This window comes from Callithrix jacchus, chromosome 5 (assembly GCF_049354715.1).
Source record: "Callithrix jacchus isolate 240 chromosome 5, calJac240_pri, whole genome shotgun sequence".
Taxonomy (NCBI): Eukaryota; Metazoa; Chordata; class Mammalia; order Primates; family Cebidae; genus Callithrix; species Callithrix jacchus.
Window position 1 is genome coordinate 97792498 of NC_133506.1, and position 19644 is coordinate 97812141.

At 39.6% G+C, this 19644-nt stretch overlaps 1 protein-coding gene across 50 annotated transcripts in view; it reads right to left on the reverse strand.

The window, feature by feature from the left end:
- The window catches only part of SYNRG (synergin gamma), a 98129-nt gene that overhangs the window by 33682 nt on the left and 44803 nt on the right, over positions 1-19644 (reverse strand). For all 50 annotated transcript variants that reach the window (XM_078373785.1, XM_078373781.1, XM_078373778.1 and 47 more), the window contains 3 exons: positions 18696-18814; positions 18421-18483; positions 7322-8281 (listed from right to left, as the gene is read on the reverse strand). In XM_078373785.1, coding sequence (XP_078229911.1) covers positions 7322-8281; positions 18421-18483; positions 18696-18814 — 1142 coding nt within the window. The remainder of the gene's footprint in view (positions 1-7321; positions 8282-18420; positions 18484-18695; positions 18815-19644) is intronic.

The following is a 19644-nucleotide window of genomic DNA, read 5'->3' on the forward strand; positions in this document are numbered from 1 at the left end:
CATTTGTTTGCAACCAGGGAAGTCCTATTACAGAGGTCACAGGAATAAACGTATACAATCTGCTTTCCATCATGGATCTCAGGTCAAAATGTGCATTTCTTGCTTCTGCTGGCAAGTAACCTTATCAGTCTCTTCCATAACCTCTATTCAAATCTCTTTTGAATGGTTGTTGTACATGAAAACAAGGCATTTTTTGGAACAAAGAACGTGGGCTGTGACTACAGGACATAGACCGCCAAGCTCATTCCCTCGGACACTTGGCTAAAGCTCTAAGTATATGGCCAGGTGATAAAGAGTTCCTGGCTTTTGAAGGAGTTTAGAGAAAGAAGAAAGGAGATATACGTTCAAATTCCACTATTCTCATTTTATATAGCAATAAAAATGTTCATGGATTAAGAAAGAAATAACTTTTAATTTACAGTACTGATTTAATCTAAACTTCATTTGCCAAAGCAAACCATGAAATACTTGTACATTTCAGTTTCACTCTACCCTGGGCCCTAATCTACCTTAGGCCCTGTCTTTGATCTACCTGTAAGATCAGTCGTATTCATGTTCTCTATTAACTAAAAAACCTGGTCTGTGTCCTGCAAGTCTCAAACACCCTGATGAATGTTGTGAAGAAAACAGCAACTAAAGTGATCTCAGTATAAGCAGACAGACTGGAAAATGCTGCTGTTTACTTGCCTTCCAGTGTTTTCTAATCTGTATGAAAACCTTCTGTTAGTATTTGTACTGACTCACACAACTCTGTTTTTTAAATGAGTGTTTTTTAAATATGAGTGTTAAAATTATATCCACACTCCCTATAAGCACCTTCAGGTTTCTGTGTTAGTGTTTTAAGTTCAAAAAAGAAAACTGGAAATCCTGTGGATATTTTAAGTCAGAGGAAGTTAGAAGGCCAAGGAATGGTGCCAGGATAAACAGTGGGACTGCTCCAGTCATCAATAAAAATCTCATCAAAAAGACACCAAACGAACACAGAAGATAGTAAGTGCAATTGAGGCCTTTGGTTCTTTGCATTATTTTAGGATTTAGCACAGGCTTTTTGATATTGCCAATGTTCCCTTCATGTTCACTTGGTGATACTTTTTTTTCTTTTCTTTTTTTTTTTTGAGACAGAGTTTTTCTCCTGTTACCCAGGCTGGAACAATCTCAGCTCACTGCAACCTCTGCCTCCTGGGTTCGGGCAATTCTCCTGCCTCAGCCTCCTGAGTAGCTGGGACTACAGGCACGCACCACCATGCCCAGCTAATTTTTTGTATTTTTAGTAGAGACGGGGTTTCACCATGTTGACCAGGATGGTCTCGATCTCTTGACCTCATGATCCATCCGCCTCGGCCTCCCAAAGTGCTGGGATTACAGGCTTGAGCCAATGCGCCCGGCCGGTGATAATTTTTTCTTATGAGACGGAGTCTCGCTTTGTCGCCCAGACTGGAGTACAAGTGGTGCAATGGCTCACGCAACCTCTGCCTCCCGGGGCTCAAATGATTCACCTGCCTCAGCCTCCTGAGTAGCTGGGACTACAGGTGTGTGCTACCACACCTGGCTAATTTTTGTATTTTTAGTAGAGACAGGTTTTCACCTTCTTGGCCAGGCTAGTCTTGAACTCCTGACCTCCCAAAGTGCTAGGATGACAGGCATGAGCCATCGTGCCTGGCCATTTGCTATTTCTAAAATTCAGCAGGAATTTTGATGTGAACAGAGTGACTACAGAACAACAGATATATGGATATACTTTCTCAGGTACTGATACATGAAGTAAAGCACTAACCATATCTTACTTGGCATCAGGGTAAACAAAACAGTATTCCATTTGTTTGTCTAAACCTATAGCATAGAGTTCTACAAGTCTTTTTTGCAAAAGAAGTTTAAGTCATTACATTATATTAAAACTACCTCCCTAAAAAGTAATGTTACTTTGGAAATATTAATTATTCAAATTGTGAATGTATGCTTTACATACAGTTACATTTAATCATTTTCTGCAGCCTGCTCAGATAAATGCAGAAAGGAATTAGAATAAAGTAGTTCTACCTAGACCAATCCAGCATTAGAGAATCTGATTGACAAATTCCTCAGCCAAAGCCATCACGAGACTGGTCTTATAAATAGCACAGGAAAATTCAAAACAAAAAGCAGTTGGCATTATCACTATCACTAGATGGAAGCTAAAACTAAAATCTCTTTCTTTCAAATTTGTTAGCAGCACATATCATAAATAAAATGCAATGCATTTATACAAGGTTTTTGAAACCAAGTATTATTCAACTTTTTAAAGCAGTATGCTCTGGAAAATGCTGTATTTTGAATGGTAGGCCTGGCTTTTCTCAGAGTTAATCTAAACCTCTATATGCAACTTTTTTCTTTCTTAAATGGCATATTTAAGACAGTATTAGTGATTTCTTAGGAATCCTATTCAAAATCCTCATCATCTTCTAGGCCGGGCGTGGTGGCTCACACCTGTAATGCAACCACTTTGGGAGGCTGAGGTCAGGAGTTTGAGACCAGCCTGCCAACATGGTAAAACCTCATCTCTACTAAAAATACAAAAATTAGCTGAGCATGGTGGTGGGCACCTATAATCCCAGCTCTTCAGGAGGCTGAGACAGGAGAGTTGCTCTGAATACAGGAGGTGAAGTTTGCAGTGAGCAGAGATCTGAGATCACACCATTGCACTCCAGCCTGGGCAACAAGAAGGAAACTGTCTTAAAAAAAGGAGAAAAAAAAAAAAAAAAAAAAAAAGGCTGGGAGCAGTGGCTCACACTTCTAATCCTAGGACTTTGGTTGGGAAGCTGACGTGGGTGGTCACCCGACGTCAGGAGTTTGAGACCAGTCTGACCAACATGAAGAAACTCTACTAAAAATACAAAATTAGCTGGGCGTGGTGGGTGTCCTTGTAATCCCAGCTACTCAAGGCTGAGGCATAAGAATCACTTGAACCTGGGAGGCAGAGGTTCCAGTGAGCCAAGATTGCACCACCGCACTCCAGCCTGGGCAACAAGAGTAAAACTCCATCTCAAAAAAAAAAAAAAAAAGAAAGAAAAAAAGAGTCATCTTCAGTGATTTAATTTCCTTCCACAAATTCTAAAAAAGAACAAAGAACTAAAGCTCAAAACATAAGAATAAAAAATGTAAACCATGGAAATATCCCCCTTTCCCAGGGATTTTACCAGTTTTGGGTTTCTAACCCAAGAAACAGTAATATTCTCAAGGTTTTTTTTACTGTTACCATGCTCTAAAATGGAGAAAACATTTTCCAAGTTTGGCCTACTCTTGTTGCTAGATTTCATTAGTCCTTCTAGAAACTTGTTTTCTTAAAAATAAGAATGGTTCAAACCCTACTTTATTAGACACACACCCCCCCCCAAAGTTGTTTCAAGAATTTGCTTTATGTACTATGAATTAAAAAAAAAAAAGGCTGAGGGTTGTTTCATCATACAGAATACATAACTGCAGACCTAACATGCTCGGCAATTAGAGGATGGAGTACCCAAATTCTCTTTCTTTTAGACAGGGTCTTGCACTGTCACCCGGGGCTGGAGTGCAGTGATGTGATCACAGCTCACTGCAGCCTCAACCTCCCAGGGTCAAGCAATCCTCACACTTTGGCCTCCTGAGTAGCTGGGACTACAGGTGCATACCACCATGCCCAGCTAATTTCTGTAATTTTTGGTAAAGACGGTATTTTTGGTTTTGCCATGTTGCCCAGGCTAGTCTTAAACTCATAGCCTCAAGCAATCCACCCACCTTGGCCTCCCAAAGTGTTGAGATTACAGGCGTGAGCCACTGTGCCTGGCTGAGTACCCAATTGCAAACTCAAATCAAATTCCATCCTGAAGACTTCCTGCAATTAATACAGAATACTTTCCATTATGCATATTATCAATGTAAAAACAGTTTACATTTATTGTGCTCATTAGTCCCTTTCAATATTACTTGACGATTTATTTTAAATTAAGTCTATATCTAATTACTAGATTAAGTTATAAGTAGTTATAACTACCTAGCTAGTAACTAGATAGTTATAGTTAACTCTTTCCACAACACTCAACTCTTAGATCTTTTTCCTCACCTTCCTCTGCTCTTCTCTTCAATGTAATGCCTAGTAGAGACAGATTCTCTAAAATAAAATATGATCAGTTTCTTCAAGAGAAGAAACTGCAATAAATGTTCTCTCTCCCTTTTATGTAAAGTAGTGTAAGCTTTACTCTTATTTAAGTTTGAAGTTATATTTCAATTCAATGCCATGTTAAAAATTACATCAATAGAATGATAAGAAACTAAGGCTAAAATGTACCAATACTTTCTTAGGAGACAAGTGTTTGATAAAACAAAACAAACGGAAAACCCTCTAGTCTCAGGATACTACTGCTTTCAACTTGATACCAGCCAGGTATTTCTTTGGTCTAATCCTGAAAAAGTACAAATTACACACATCCCCACACTTTCAAAATATGCCAAAGAATTATTTATTAACACAAGACTTACAGATCACAAAAGAAAGCGATACAGAAGAGCTGGAAAATAAGTCATCAGAATAAGCATGCAGATCAGTTATTTGCAGAGGAATATACTAAAGCAAGTTCGAAGGCACATTCACACAGAAAATGTCTAAATTGAAAAAAAGACATCAGAAAAGCAGCCAAGAAAAAGGGCGCTAATTAAAATACAGATTTTCAATGTCAAAGAAGAGCTACTTTACAGGTAGGTAGGTAGGTAGCTACAGAAGTCTTGCTAACCCTTTGAAAATGTCACCAATGAGGGTCAGCTCTTGCTGCCAACAAAACCATATAATTTTAATGACTGCACGTCAAGATGCTTCAGTGCCAGACAGATTAAATTTGGTCAGGGGAAAAAAGCAGCCTAGTTGAAATTATATGCAGCAAGGGCTCAAAGGGTTAAATGTAATAATATGCAGAGAAATCAGGCAACGTTATCAGTATTATCTACCTTCCATACAAAGAATTATAGCAAGAGTTAAAGAGACAGTATCCCCTTCAGAGTTAAGTTAGGGATTCTAAACAGGATTAAGGTCCACAGATAGCAATATACTAGGTTTTATTCTCTCTTCATCAGCTCACTTCTTTTTTTTTTTTTTTTTTTTTTTTTGAGACGGAGTTTCGCTCTTGTTACCCAGGCTGGAGTGCAATGGCGTGACCTCGGCTCACCACAACCTCCGCCTCCTGGCTTCAGGCAATTCTCCTGCCTCAGCCTCCTGAGTAGCTGGGATTACAGGCACGCGCCACCATGCCCAGCTAACTTTTTGTATTTTTAGTAGAGACAGGGTTTCACCATGTTGACCAGGATGGTCTCGATCTCTTGACCTCGTGATCCACCTGCCTCGGCCTCCCAAAGTGCTGGGATTACAGGCTTGAGCCAACGCGCCCGGCCATCAGCTCACTTCTTATTTCTCCAACAAGAAGTACCTTTAACCCTCAAACTAAGAGCAAGAGATACTGTGGTGAACATGAGAATAAAATAAAACCACATTACATTGAGTAAATCCTTGCCATTTACCTTCTACAATACATTTCTGCAGCAGTTTTGCACAAGAGCAATATATATAGCTCATTGGTCAGACATCAACCCCTTTTAACAACCGCTCTAAAGGGATACTGCTCCTTTCTGACAGGAGGTTTACAGATCAATGGGAGGAAACAATCTGCTTTTAAGAATATCCTCCATCGGAAGAGAGTTGGCTTGAACATTACAGGCTCCAAGCTGAGGATGTTTCAAACATACATAAAAGAACGTGAGCACAGAAGATTAACAGGTCAATAAGAACAAGCTTGGTCAAAAAACCAACTTCCAAATAAAATGGGGGAAAAAAAAAAAGACACCCCAAACCTGGATTCGACTCATTTCATAAAGACAACTAGCTTGGCGCTGTGAAAGAATATAGATTCACTTTCAGAAAAATAGTTTCTAATTAATAACTTCAGAGTCCAAAAGTCTAGTATACATGTTATGTGATTTTTAAATAAAAATCAAATATTGTTCAGAATACAGAGCACTTTGCAACCAACTGCTGTGGCTCAAGCAGCTCATACAAAAAAGAAAAACTAAATCACTCTATCAAACAAATAGCAGCAAAAAAAATAAGAAAATTTCTGAGGAAAAGTACAAAAAAAGAAAGTAGACAGTCAAGGGCCCAGGAGCTCTTAAGACCGCCACTGCATTTGAAAAATACCTTAGCAAGTAGCAACATGAAACATGTAATGTCTCTGCTAACTTGTCCCTGATTCAGCACCCTGTTTAGGAATACCTACAACATTTCCATAACCAAAGGATGGACGCAATTTTGTTTTCCAACTTGCCAATTTGACATGTGCAAAAGCTATAGGACTTAACAATTTCTGCCTGAATCTGTAAACTTGGAAGTGTCTCATGTGTCCCTCTTTAAACAAAACCAAACCCTTCATATGCATAAAACATTTTCTAGAATAATACGGTGGTACTGAGATATTTCTCATTATTAAAAGGCCACAAAATAGGTTTATCTTTCTATATACATATCAAAAAAGAAAACAAAACAAAAACCAGGACACTTGGGAATCTAGTTTTTATGATAGAAGTTAAACTAGAGAATAATCTGCTATATGTAAATCCACACAGAATTTAAAGAGGGCTCCCTAATAAGACGTTTTCAAATATTTTATCAGAAAGTCATAGTTACCCTATCCTAGCATCTACAGATTTGTTACAACTTAATTATTTCCAGTAACAGAGCTATTTGAAAACAGCTCCTGGATTCCACTGACAACATATGCCCTCCTCTTTGCCAGACCCTGACATACAGAACATCCATTTATAAACTCTTCCCTCTTCTTCTCTCAAAGGGATGTGGCAAACTGTACTACAAGTGGTTAGAAATTTTTACTTTTTTGACCTAACAAGAGTTAGTTTCCGTCAATCAAATAGAATACTATACTAACAGCTGCTGTGTATACCCAACAGAAGAAAAAAGGAGAGGGAAACATTGATTTTACTCTCAGAAATGGAAGAACACTGCTGGCATTGCAAAAGTCTTTATCAGATTTCTGGCAATGTGGAGTTCACTTAGCAGTGAGTATCTATGTGCCTCTAACACCAAGTTGGTGCTAGATTTCAAAAATAAAAATATTTTAGCCACCCAATCTAAGGTCTACAGTAGCCATAGTATCCAATTTAATACTGCTTTGGGGAGACTGGCAACAAAGAGGTTATTAGAGATTCAAAAAGATAAAGGGCCAGAGCCTTACTCATGTAAATCAACACCCACGGACTCATCTTTGAAATCTACAACACCATCACCAGAGCAATCTCACCAATTCCTCACCTGCAGCAGGAGGATGCTGGCCACTAACTGTTGGTAAATCCAAAGAGCTATCAGACATGACATGCTTAAGATCTCCTCCCACATCAGCCAATTTCATGTCAAACTGAACAGAGAGTGCATCTTCAGAGTCCTCCTTGCCAACACTGCTGCCACCAATGGAAGGGAGATCCAAGGACTTCACTGACGCAGAGTCTTCTTTGGTGTGTCTGAAAGCCACAGCTTTCTCTCCCAGGGATTTGTCTGAGTTTATAGAAGAAAGTTTGCTGGAGTGGAAGTCAGCAAAATCATCATCACTTTTTCCTGAAGGAGTGTTATCTTTCAGGTCTTCAACACCTAGTCCAGACCCTTCCAGAGAAAGTTGTCTGAAGACATCATACTTGGAAGATGCAGCAGTGGGATTCTGCCCACCTTTCACTGTGCTGCCCATGTTGCTGGTTAGAGAAACAGGACTGGCTTCCTCTTTAAGGGCATCATATTTGTCATCTGCCTTTTGCTCAGATGAAATAGAGCTATTACTGAAAGCCATAAAATCTGCAAAGTCATCCTGCTCCCCAACAGATGCTGGACTAGAATATTCCCCAAAAAGGCTGAATTCTCCAAAATCATCAGCCAAACTAGAAGTCTTCGTCAATGCCAATGCTGTCGATGCCAATGCTGCCGTAGTAGCAGCGGAACCTGTTGGCTGTGGTGTGGAAGCTGATTTAGATGTGCTAAACGCAGCTGAAAAAGACAATGGTTTCTCGCTGCTGCAATTAACTGAGGAAAACATATCAAGGTCTGCTAAGTTCAGAGGATTTTTCACTTGTGTTTGCTGCTTCTGTTGTATAGTTCCTGAGGGGAAGGATGGTGGAAAAGTTTTGTCTTTTGTCGGTGGCTCTAGTGGTGATATACTATCAGCTGTTTTAAAATCGGTGAAACCATCATCAGTTCCTGCAGATCTGAATTCTGGAAAGCTTTCTCCTGAAAGAAAAAATACCACCAAACAAATAGGAATGCTGAACTGAAAACCATAATGCACAGCATATTAAACTGCAAGCAGAATTTTCCTGATGCTTCTCCACTGACTTGACATTACTTAATAATGCTTACATAGTGTAAACCCTATTCAACCACATATTTATTTCCACATTGAAGTCTAGTGATACTGAAATAGAGAGAAATCAAATTGAAAGTTCCTGACAGTACCATTTTCATTTGCTCACGTGTTTAATATGGAATCTCCTCTAGCTCCAGATCCTACAACTGGCTAAAAGCACTGCTCTCAAGACTTTTTGTTCCCACAGCTAGCCAGCCAAGCAGACTGTTGTATAGATACAGTAAGAAATAGGTGCTAGAGGTTCTTGAAGAGAGGCATATTAAAACAGTGGCCTTTTAAAGATAAAACATATTACATGGTAAAAAAAAATCAGAGGTACCAATAAAGTATTATGAAAAATCCTACATCTAATATTTAGGATGTACAACACTTGATTTAACCAGGCACTTTAGGAATAACATTAGATACAGCCGGGTGTGGTGTCTCACACCTGTAATCCCAGAACTTTCGGAGGCTGAGATGGGTGAATCACCTGAGGTCGGGAGTTCGAGACAAGCCTGACCAACATGGAGAAACCCTGTCTCTATTAAGAATACAAAATTTGGCAGGTGTGGTGGCGCATGCCTGCAGTCCCAGCTACTCGGGAGACTGAGGCAGGAGATTCACTAGAACCTGGAAGGCAGAGATTACAGTGAGCCAAGATTGCACCACTGAACTCCAGCCTTGGCAACGAGAGCAAAACTCCATCTCAAAAAAAAAGAAAAAAAAGAATGACATTAGATACTATGATACTATGTGGTCTTGCTCAAGTAAATGGAGGTATTAATTAAAAGGGAACTTTGATTAAAAACTTTGGAAAAAGTATCTACTTACTTGCAAAGTAGGGCACACTGTGAAGCAGCTCCTCCCTATATTCTCTATTGAGCTGAATCTCACAGAAAAAACTCTATGAGCCCTTGAGCTTTTCTAAAAATCAGCTGACTCACCGTATCAATGAGCACTTACTTTTATTTATTAAAATTCAAAAGGATTTGAATAAATACCAACTCTATTATACAAAGTTGTAAAGGATATGATTTAGACTTTATATTATGCTACTCTGAGGATAGGGTAACTGACAGAATTGTTTATTTTTTATCATTTTTTTAAATAAAATTTCTTTTGCCCATGAAACAGCTCTCAGGAGATCCTAAGAAACATGTGTCCAGAAACTGTTTGTTTTTATATTCTGGTTACAGTGGGTACTTATGTAGTTCTAATAAATAAATAGACTTAGTTAAGACACTGATAAAAATTTAGGCCTATGATTCTTTTTTTTTTTTTTTTTTGAGACAGAGTTTTGTTTTTGTCGCCCAGGCTGGAGTGCAATAGCAAGAAGGCATGATCCTGGCTCACTGCCACCTTTGCCTCCCATTCAAGCGATTCTCCTGCCTCAGCCTCCCAAGTAGCTGGGATTACAGGCGCCCACCACCATGCCCAGCTAATTTTTGTATTTTTAGTAGAGATGGGGTTTCACCACATTAGCCAGGCTGGTCTCGAGCTCCTTACCCCATGTGATCCACCCACCTTGGCCTCCCGAAGTGCTGGAATTACAGGCGGATTCACCATGCCCAGCCCAAGGCCTGTGATTCTTAAAAGGTTTATACATTCTTTATTATGATAGTAATGTTATCACTCAGGTACAACATCAGGATGCAGATGATCTCAGTTTTCTAACAGTATCTGAAGGTCTACCATAAAATCCACTAGGCTATGCCAGGTAACAAAAACCACAGATAAGCCAAATGTAAATATAGTTATGCCAAGGCTGGGCACAGTGGCTCACACCTATAATACTAGCACTTTGGAAGGCCGAGGCAGGCAGATTGCTTAAAGCCAAGAGTTCAAGACAGGCCTGGCCAACATGAAGAAACCCCATCTCTACTAAAAAATGAAAAAAATTGAAAAAAATAAAAAAAGGAAAAATTAGCTGGGTATGGAGGAACATGCCTGTAATCCCAGCTACTTGGGAGGCTGAGGAAAAGGACTGTTTGAACCTGGGAGGCAGAGGTTGCAGTGAGCCAAGATCCCATCACTGCACTCCAGCCTGGGGGACAGAGAGAGATTGTCTCAAAAAAGAAAACTAAGGCCAAGAATGGTGGCTCACACCTGTAATCCCAGCACTTTGGGAGGCCAAGGCAGGCTGATCACCTGAGGTCGGGAGTTCCAGATCAGCTTAACCAACATGGAGAAATCTCATCTCTACTAAAAAATACAAAATTAGCAGGGCATGGTGGCGCATGCCTGTAATCCCAGCTATTTGGGAGGATGAAGTAGGAGAATCGCTTGAACCTGGGAGGTGGAGGTTGCAGTGAGCTGGGATCATGCCATTGTACTACAGCCTGGGCAACAAGAGTGAAACTCCATCTCAAAAAAAAAAAAAAGAAAAGAAAAATGAATAAACAAATAAATATAGCTATACCAACCAACATCATTTATTATTAAAAAATATGACTGCTGCTTCCTGGGAGCAGTGGCTCACGTCTGTAATCCCAGAACTTTGGGAAGCTAAGGTGGGCGAATCACCTTAGGTTGGGAATTCAAGACCAGCCTGGTCAACATGGTGAAACCCTGTCTCTATTAAAAATACCAAAATAAATTAACTGGGTGTGGTGGCTCAGGCCTGTAATCCTAGCTACTCGAGAGGCTGAGGCAGGAGAATTGCTTGAACCTGGGAGGCAGAGGTTGCAGTGAGCGAAGATTGCGCTACTACACTCCAGCCTGGCGACAGAGTGAGACTCCATCTCAAAAAAAAAACAAAAAAAAATGACTGCCATTTCTGGAGATTAAAATTAAGTAAATTAAAATATAAGCTTTAATTTCCTCACCCAAAAAATAAAAAGTTAGGGCCAGCCGGCTAGGTGTGGTGGCTCATGCCTGTAATCCCAGCACTTTGGGAGGCCTAGGTGGGTGGATCATGAGGTCAGGAGTTCAAGACTAGACTGGCCAACACAGGGAAACCTTGTCTCTATTTAAAAATACAAAAATTAGCTGGGCATGGTGGCAGGCATCTGTAATACCAGCTACTTGGGAGGCTGAGGCTGAAGAATCACTTGAACCCTGGGGGTGGAGGTTGCAGTGAGCCAAGATTGCGCCATTGCACTCCAGCATGGGCAAAAAGAACAAAACTCTGTCTCAATAAAATAATACTGTGCTTGTGCCGGGCGCGGTGGCTCACGCCTGTAATCCAAGCACGTTGGGAGGCCGAGGCGGGTGGATCACGAGGTCAAGAGATAGAGACCATCCTGGTCAACATGGTGAAACCCCGTCTCTCCTAAAAATACAAAAAATTAGCTGGGCATGGTGGCGCATGCCTGTAATCCCAGCTACTCAGGAGGCTGAGGCAGGAGAATTGCTTGAAGCCAGGAGGCGGAGGTTGCGGTGAGCCAAGATCGTGCCATTGCACTCCAGCCTGGGTAACAAGAGCAAAAGTCTGTCTCCAAAAAATAAAAAAAAAAATAATAATACTGTGCTTGTAACAAGATATATACTTGGATATAGCAGATGAAAGAAAAGCACCAAAAACAATACAAGCTGATTTTCTGCCGTTATAACCTGAGATACTTAACCAATTCATCAGCATAATTCATCAACACCAAGGAATTCATCTAAGAAGAGAGGAACAGCATTCAGATTTCTTGTAATTTATATTTGTAAGATGTACCACTAGTAAAATTCAAGTCAATTTCACAAACTGACAGAAGATGTAAAACTTTTAAAAATCACCCTAGAACTTTAGTATCACTGATATTTGTATTATTTCTGTAAATGTATAGGTGGCAAGCAGCCAATTTCATCACAGCCTAAATTTTTAATGTGTTGCATTGAAGTAGCTGTGAAATTGACAAGTATTGCTTTGTTTGTTTGTTTGAATCACCACAGCAAACTACACTTATTGATGAATTGTAAGCTTTTCCATTAGAAATGCAAGCTGGGTGAAAGGGTTAAAAGGAAATAAAAATGGGCAGGTTTACAATGGGAATCTGTTGGCGAATAAATTAGTCACAGTCAATGGAAGCTTGTCTATCAGAAGGCATATTAAGCATATGATTTCATGATTAGCTTTGTGGTTAATGTCTATTCTTTTTTTTTTTTTTTTTTTTTTTTTGAGACGGAGTTTTGCTCTTGTTACCCAGGCTGGAGTGCAATGGCATGATCTCAGCTCACTGCAACCTCCACCTCCTGGCTTCAGGCAATTCTCCTGCCTCAGCCTCCTGAGTAGCTGGGATTACAGGCACGTGCCACCGTGCCCAGCTAACTTTTTGTATTTTTGGTAGAGACGGGGTTTCACCATGTTGACCAGGATGGTCTCGATCTGTTGACCTCGTGATCCACCCGCCTTGGCCTCCCAAAGTGCTGGGATTACAGGCTTGAGCCACCGCGCCCAGCCCCTAATGTCTACATTCTTATAAGTTTCCCTCTCTGTCATTTTTTAGGCTCTAAAAAAATCTCAAGAGACTACTTTTTTGCTGAAACTTCAATAAAAATATGTCATTTCTTTACTTAATAAAAATATGTCATTTCTATATGTAGAACATTTTCCTCATTCACTTTAATTTATGGCTTAAACTGTGAAGATGGAAAAAGGGAAGCAGTATTAAACTCTGTCATTCAGCTAAGAAACCTACAGCTCTGAACACAATACTGTAAGATTCTTCGTAAGTTCTAAGATAGTGGCCTGATGCAGTGGATCATGCCTGTAATACTAGAGGCTGAGGTGGGCAAATCACCTGAGGTCAGGAGTTTGACATCAGCCTGACTAATATGGAGAAACCCCGTCTCTATTAAAAAATACAAAAAAATTAGCCAAGCATGTTGGTGCATGCCAATAATCCCAGCTATTCAGGAGGCCGAGGCAGGAAAATCGCTTGAACCCGGGAGGCAGAGGTTCCGGTGAGCCAAGATCAAGCCATTGCACTCTAGCCTGGGCAACAAGAGCAAAACTCCATCTCAAAAAAAAAAAAAAAATTCTAAGATGCTAATGTACTTTGATGAAGTCAAGCCAATGTATTTTGTAATGAGTATAAAAAAGGTATGACACCATTTAGGAAAACAAAATCTATTTTCCTAAAATGAACAAAGTTGGCAACTCTACTTGGAAGATGTTAAAATTAAAGTTAAGATAGGAATGAAAGCAAGCAAATGAAAATAAAACTATCTAGAACTTTGTTTAAAAAGTACTGAATTTTGGGCCAGGCACGGTGGCTCACGCCTGTAATCCCCAGCACTTTGGGAGGCTGAAGTGGGCAGATCACAAGGTCAGGAGACCAAGACCAACCTGGCCAATATGGTGAAACCCTGTTTCTACTAAAATACTAAAAATTAGCTGGGCATGGTGGTGCGTGCCTGTAGTATTATCAGCTACTCAGGAGGCTGAGGCAGGGGAATCACTTGAACCCGGGAGGTGGAGGTTACAGTGAGCTGAGATTGCGTCACTGCACTCCAGCCTGAAATTTGGATGGCATGGTGGCTCCCAGCACTGTGGGATGCTGAGCTGGAAGGATTGCTTGAAGCCAGGAATTCAAGACTAGCTTGGGCAACAGAGCAAGACCCCACGGTGGTGGTACACATCTATAGTACTAGCTACTTGGGAGGCTGAGGCAGGACAATTTTTTAAGCCCAGGAGTTGGAGGCTGCAGTGAGCTATGACTGCACCACTGCACTCCAGGCTTAATGACTTAGCAAGATACTGTCTCAAAAAATATATATATATTGAAAAAGCAGGACTAAGGTATGTTATTGCTTACATTTTTCCTATTGTCTATTACAGGGATACACATTATGGTTATTAATATCATATTACACAAGAACCTTCATGTTGAACCATGTACTGTTTACTCCAAACTTGTCTCCGCCCAAGTGTTGATGAAAGCATTGCTAGGTGCAAATGAAAACCTAACAAGTCAAAAGTTCCTCTCAGGTTTATCTCTGTACTCCCAGTGTCTATCTGACACAGGCACTGAGGAACAAATAGCTATTACGTTCTAAAAGCCTGGATGAAACACAAGGAAACATTTCTAGAACCTAACAGCTATAAGGGACTGAATAGTTTTATAAGAGGTGGGCTTTCCTCTTTTAGAGATGATTAAGCAGTACAATTTCTACCACAGTTACCTTTCTTCTATCCCTGACTAGCAGAAGGGTGGAAACAAAAGATTGTTGAAGGGCATCCCAAGTTCAAGCATTCAGTACATAAAGATAGAATGTGGCATTATTCCCAGAAGGAAATTCTCATTAGAGTTTCATAGCATGCATAGTTAAGCTTTGGAGAAGATAAACTGACCTATGGGTTATCTAAACCCTAGACATCATGTTTATAGTGGGATTTAACCGCAAACAAAGTTTTTACATATATAGCTCTCAAATTATCATTTTATATTCCCATGTACTCTAAGTCTTACTATCAGAGATGGTAACCACACATGCATATAAACCCCTCTCTCTTCATCTTTCTCATCGAGTTACAGCCAATCTTGAAAATCTTATAAAGCGGTAATTTAGTTTAACACAAGCAAAGTATAGTAACTGATCACCCATTCTTCCTGGATGAGTGAGCAGATAACTGAATATTGACGTCGGCATTCCTGAACACACTAAGTGAGCACTGTTTGGTTACTGCTTCTGATTGAAATGATCCAGTGTTTTGGTTGTGGCCCAGGCTTTGAAATGCTACTTGCCATTCCCTTCTTTCATAGAGCTCTCACCACTGAAACATGAAGGATTTGGTAAAGTACGAGTTTGGTTGAGTCCTGCTTGCCCCCACTTGGTCGTCTCTGTATGAATCCAATGTTTCATCTGGTTGTTGCTTTTTAAATTACTTTTAGCTGATGTTCATGAAGCAAAGTGAGTATCTACAAGCATGTTACTAGTGGAAGAAAATCCTAGCTAAGAAAGTGCATTTCTGTACAAGAGCTGTGTCATACCATCCTTTGGGCTCTCTGCTGGAAAAGTAGAATCAAACCTTATATAATGTCTTTTTAACTGTACCCTCTAGTATTATAGATGTAAGACAGTACTGTATTATACCTCTGTGAATGTAAAATACCTTATACCTGCTTTATGATATGTAGTAGTAACTATGCCTTAATCAAGTTTTTTTTTTCTTGAGATAGAGTCTCATTCTGTTGCTTAGGCTGGAGTGCAGTGGTGTGATCTTGGCTCACTGCAACCTCCACCTCCCAGGTTCAAGCAGTTCTCCTGCCTCAGCCTCCCAAGTAGCTGGGATTATAGGCATGTGTCACCGTGCCCAGCTAATTTTTGTACTTTTAGTAGAGACAGGGTTTCACCATGTTAGCAGGCTGGTCTCAAACTCCTGACCTTGTGATCTGCCCGCCTCGGCCTCCCAAAGTGCTGGTATTACAGGCATGAGCCACCGCGTCTGGCCTCAAGTTGCTTTTAATAATGCGATTCTGGAATGTTTTCTTTCCAGATCATGAGTAAAAAGCTAAAAAATAACAAATAATAATGGTACCAGGTACTGCAACAATAATAGAAAAAAAAGTCTTGAAAAGTGAAAGACTGGTCAAGTGTGATAATGGCTCATGACTGTAATCCCAGCACTTTGGGAAGTGAGGCGGGCAGACCACTTCAGGTCAGGAGTTCGAGACCAGCCTGGCCAACATGGTGGAACCTCATCTCTACTAAAAATAAAAAAATTAGCCAGGTATAGTGGCAGGTGTCTGTAATCCCAGCTACTCAGGAGGCTGGAACAGGAGAATTGCTTGAACCCAAGAGGTGGAGGTTGCAGTGAGCCAAGATCATGCCATTGTACTCCAGCCTGGGTGACGAGAATAAAACTGTTTTTTAAAAAAAGACTAGTTGTTGCCTTTACAGTCCATAGATTGCTGTACTGCTAACACTTCAAGCCTCGTTGAACAGTATAATAAATCAGAGCAACCACAGCTCTCATTTGACAAGGGAATTTAACCTGTCTTGCAAGCTTCCCGTGAAAGGGAATGTTCTATCTTCAGAAGAAACTACATTGATTTGGAATTTGTCCTAAATTTTGTTTTATTTAATTCTTTTTTTTTTCTTTTTCTTTTTTTTTTGAGAAGGAAAGAAAAAAAAAAAAGGAGTGAAGGAGAGGAAGAAAGGAAGAAAAAGAGGGAGAGAGAACGGAAATGTTGCTTTATTCTAAAAAATGGGTATTAATAATGGCCAATCAATATTTCATTTAAACCTGAGTAGATGTGATGTGGTATTGACAAGAATGTATATTTTGTGTATTTGAAGTGGAGAGCTCTATAAATATTTATTAAGTTTACTTGTTCCGGATCTGAGTTCGAGTCCTGGATATCCTTATTAATTTTCTGTCTCATTGAATCTAAGTCTCTATGTATCTGGGTGTTAGGATCGTTAGCTCTTATTGTTGCATTGATCCTTTTACCACTATATCTTTGTTGCTTTAAAATCTATTTTATCAGATGCGAGAATTGCAACTCCTGCTTTTTATTTATTTATTTTTGCTCTCCATTTGGTTGGTAAATCTTTCTCCATCCCTTTGTTTTGAGTCTTTGTGTCCTTACATGTGAAATGGGTCTGGATGTAGCATACAGTTGAGTTTTGGCTGTATCTTTTGATTGGGAGATTTAGTCGATTTAAATTTAGGTTTACTGCCATTTGATGTTAACTGGATGTTTTATCCATTCGTTGATGTAAATTCTTCTTTATGTTGATGCTCTTTACTTTCTGGTATATTTTTAGAAAGGCTAATACTGGTTGTTTCTTTCTATGTGTAATGCTTCTTTCAGAAGCTCTTGTAAAGCAGGCCTGGTGGTAATAAAATCTCTGAGTTCTTGCTTGTTCATAAAAGATTTTATTTTTCCTTCAGTTGTGAAGCTTAGTTTGGCTGGATATGAAATTCTGGGCTGAAGGTTCTGTTCTTTGAGGATGTTGAATATTGGCCCCCACTCTTTCTGGCTTGTAGAGTTTCTGCTGAGAGATCTGCTGTAAGTCTGATAGGCTTCCCTTTGTGGGTAATGTGACCTTTCTCTCTGGCTGCCCTTAGTATTTTCTCCTTCGTTTCAACCCTCAATTATTTTATTTTAATTGATTGATTGAGACTGTGTCTTGCTTGCTGCCCAGGCTGGAGTACAGTGGCACAATCATGGCTCATGGCAGCCTTGACCTCCCAGGCTCAAGCAATTCTCCTACCTCAGCCTCTCAAGTAGCTAGGACCACAGCTGAGCACCACCACATCTGACTAACTGTATTGTTTTTTTTTTTTTAATTTTTTACTCTTTTTGTAGAGACAGGATCTCACTATGTCACCCAGGCTGGTCTCAAACTCCTGGGTTCAAGTCATCCTCCCACTTTGGCCTCCCAAAGTGCTGGAATTACAGGTGTGAGCCACTGTGCCTGGCATGCCCTACATTTTACAAAATAAATAATTCCCAATAACTGAAGCACATTTCCCTCCTTGTAATTTCCAGAACCATAAGAAGTAATCTTATTCCTCTTCTACTAGATAATCCCTCATTTAGTGCCTATCATGATTTTTTTTTTTTTTTTTTTTGACGTCGAGTCTCGCTCTGTTGCCAGGCTGGAGTGCAGTGGCATGATTGGCATGATCTTGGCTCACTGCAACCTCTGCCTCCCCGAGTGCAAGCAATTCTTGTGCCTTAGCCTCCTGAGTAACTGGGACCACAGCATGCGCCACCACACCCAGCTAACTTTTTTGCATTTTCAGGAGAGATGGGGTTTCACCATGTGGCCAAGCTGGTCTCAAATTCCTGACCTCAGGTGATCTGCCTACATTGGCCTCCCAGAGTGTTGGGATTACATGAGCCACCACACCAGGCCTAAACATGGTAGCTATTATTAAGTTTTTTTGAATTAGAATACTTACAGTTTGAGTTATCTATTATAAAAATCACTCCTATACCATATTGTTTCATCCACTCGGTTTTTTTCTCCTGAACACACGCACACTAACACAAAGGAATGCCATTGAAAAAACCATCAAAAATCCTTTTTTAAATTAAAAATGGAAATAATTTATCCTTTTAGGGACTCAAAAACTTACCTAAAGGTTTATTCTCTGCCGTCTGTTCGAGTTCTCTGAAAGCACTATATTTATCACCAGGATCTATGATAGAAAGGACGGAGCTCAATTAAGGTTAGGAATCTTGAAATCACAGATCCAGGAAGTGAGGCAGATTGGTTTAACCAAACACTCTTAACATGTGGTATAAGCATTTTACACATTTAGCACAGAAGACCACCACTTAAAGATTCATACAATTTAAATATTTTGCAATTTAGCATTCACAAGTTTATGAATTTACCAACTGTTTTTACCTCCAGGTGGAACAGTATTTTCAGAAGACTTATCAGCGGCAATTCCTTTAAATACAGCATATTTGTCCATTGAAGGCAATGCTTTAGTTCCAGAAAGTGGCATCAACAAAGAAGGGGCACTAAAGTGAAAAAGAAACTTTTGATGACCCTGAATTCTTCCCTTATCATCAAAAAGGAAGTTAGAATTAAAATAGCAAACAGGTATTTCATTAAAACTCATGGCTCCTGCTTTAAAAGTGAGAAACTAAATAGTATACATATATACCGCAAAACTAAAAACAATGTCTGTTTTTTTTTTTTAAAAAAGACAAAAAACAATACCCAAACAATTATTTTTTTCCTGATTAAATGAAGAGGGGCCAGAAACATGTTGACTGTCTAAGCATCTCTTTAAGCCATAATAACAATTGGAATGGCATTGGAAGTAGATTATTAAAGGATGACTTCCTGCAATTTTAACTTTACGAACATAAAACTAAAAGTGAACTGATCCACATATATATACTCAATATTTTAAAATAAATCATGTTAACCTTAATATAAATTATCTTCAATGGGTTCAGAGTGCAGAGGTAGAATATTTAAGATAAAAATCTATTTATGAAATGTTGTTCAAACCAAAATGTAAATTGTTCTTCTTTTGATCGTACTGCATTGCCTACTGGCAGAAGTGCATACATCTGATAAGCTGCAGCAGAGTTAATACAATTTGCATTTTTACAAGGATCACATCAGTGGTTCCAGAAGCTATCTTTGTAACAAAACAACAATCACTTCAAAATTAGATAAAGATACTTTTGCCTGTGGACATATTTCTTGCTGGATGGAAAAATAGCGTAATGAGTAGTATCTGTATGGGTAATTCTTAGAAGGCTTAAACACATACTATAAAAGCATTACTTTTTTATTTTTCTTCTTCCCTTATCAGACGCAGGCAGCTCCCTGGAAG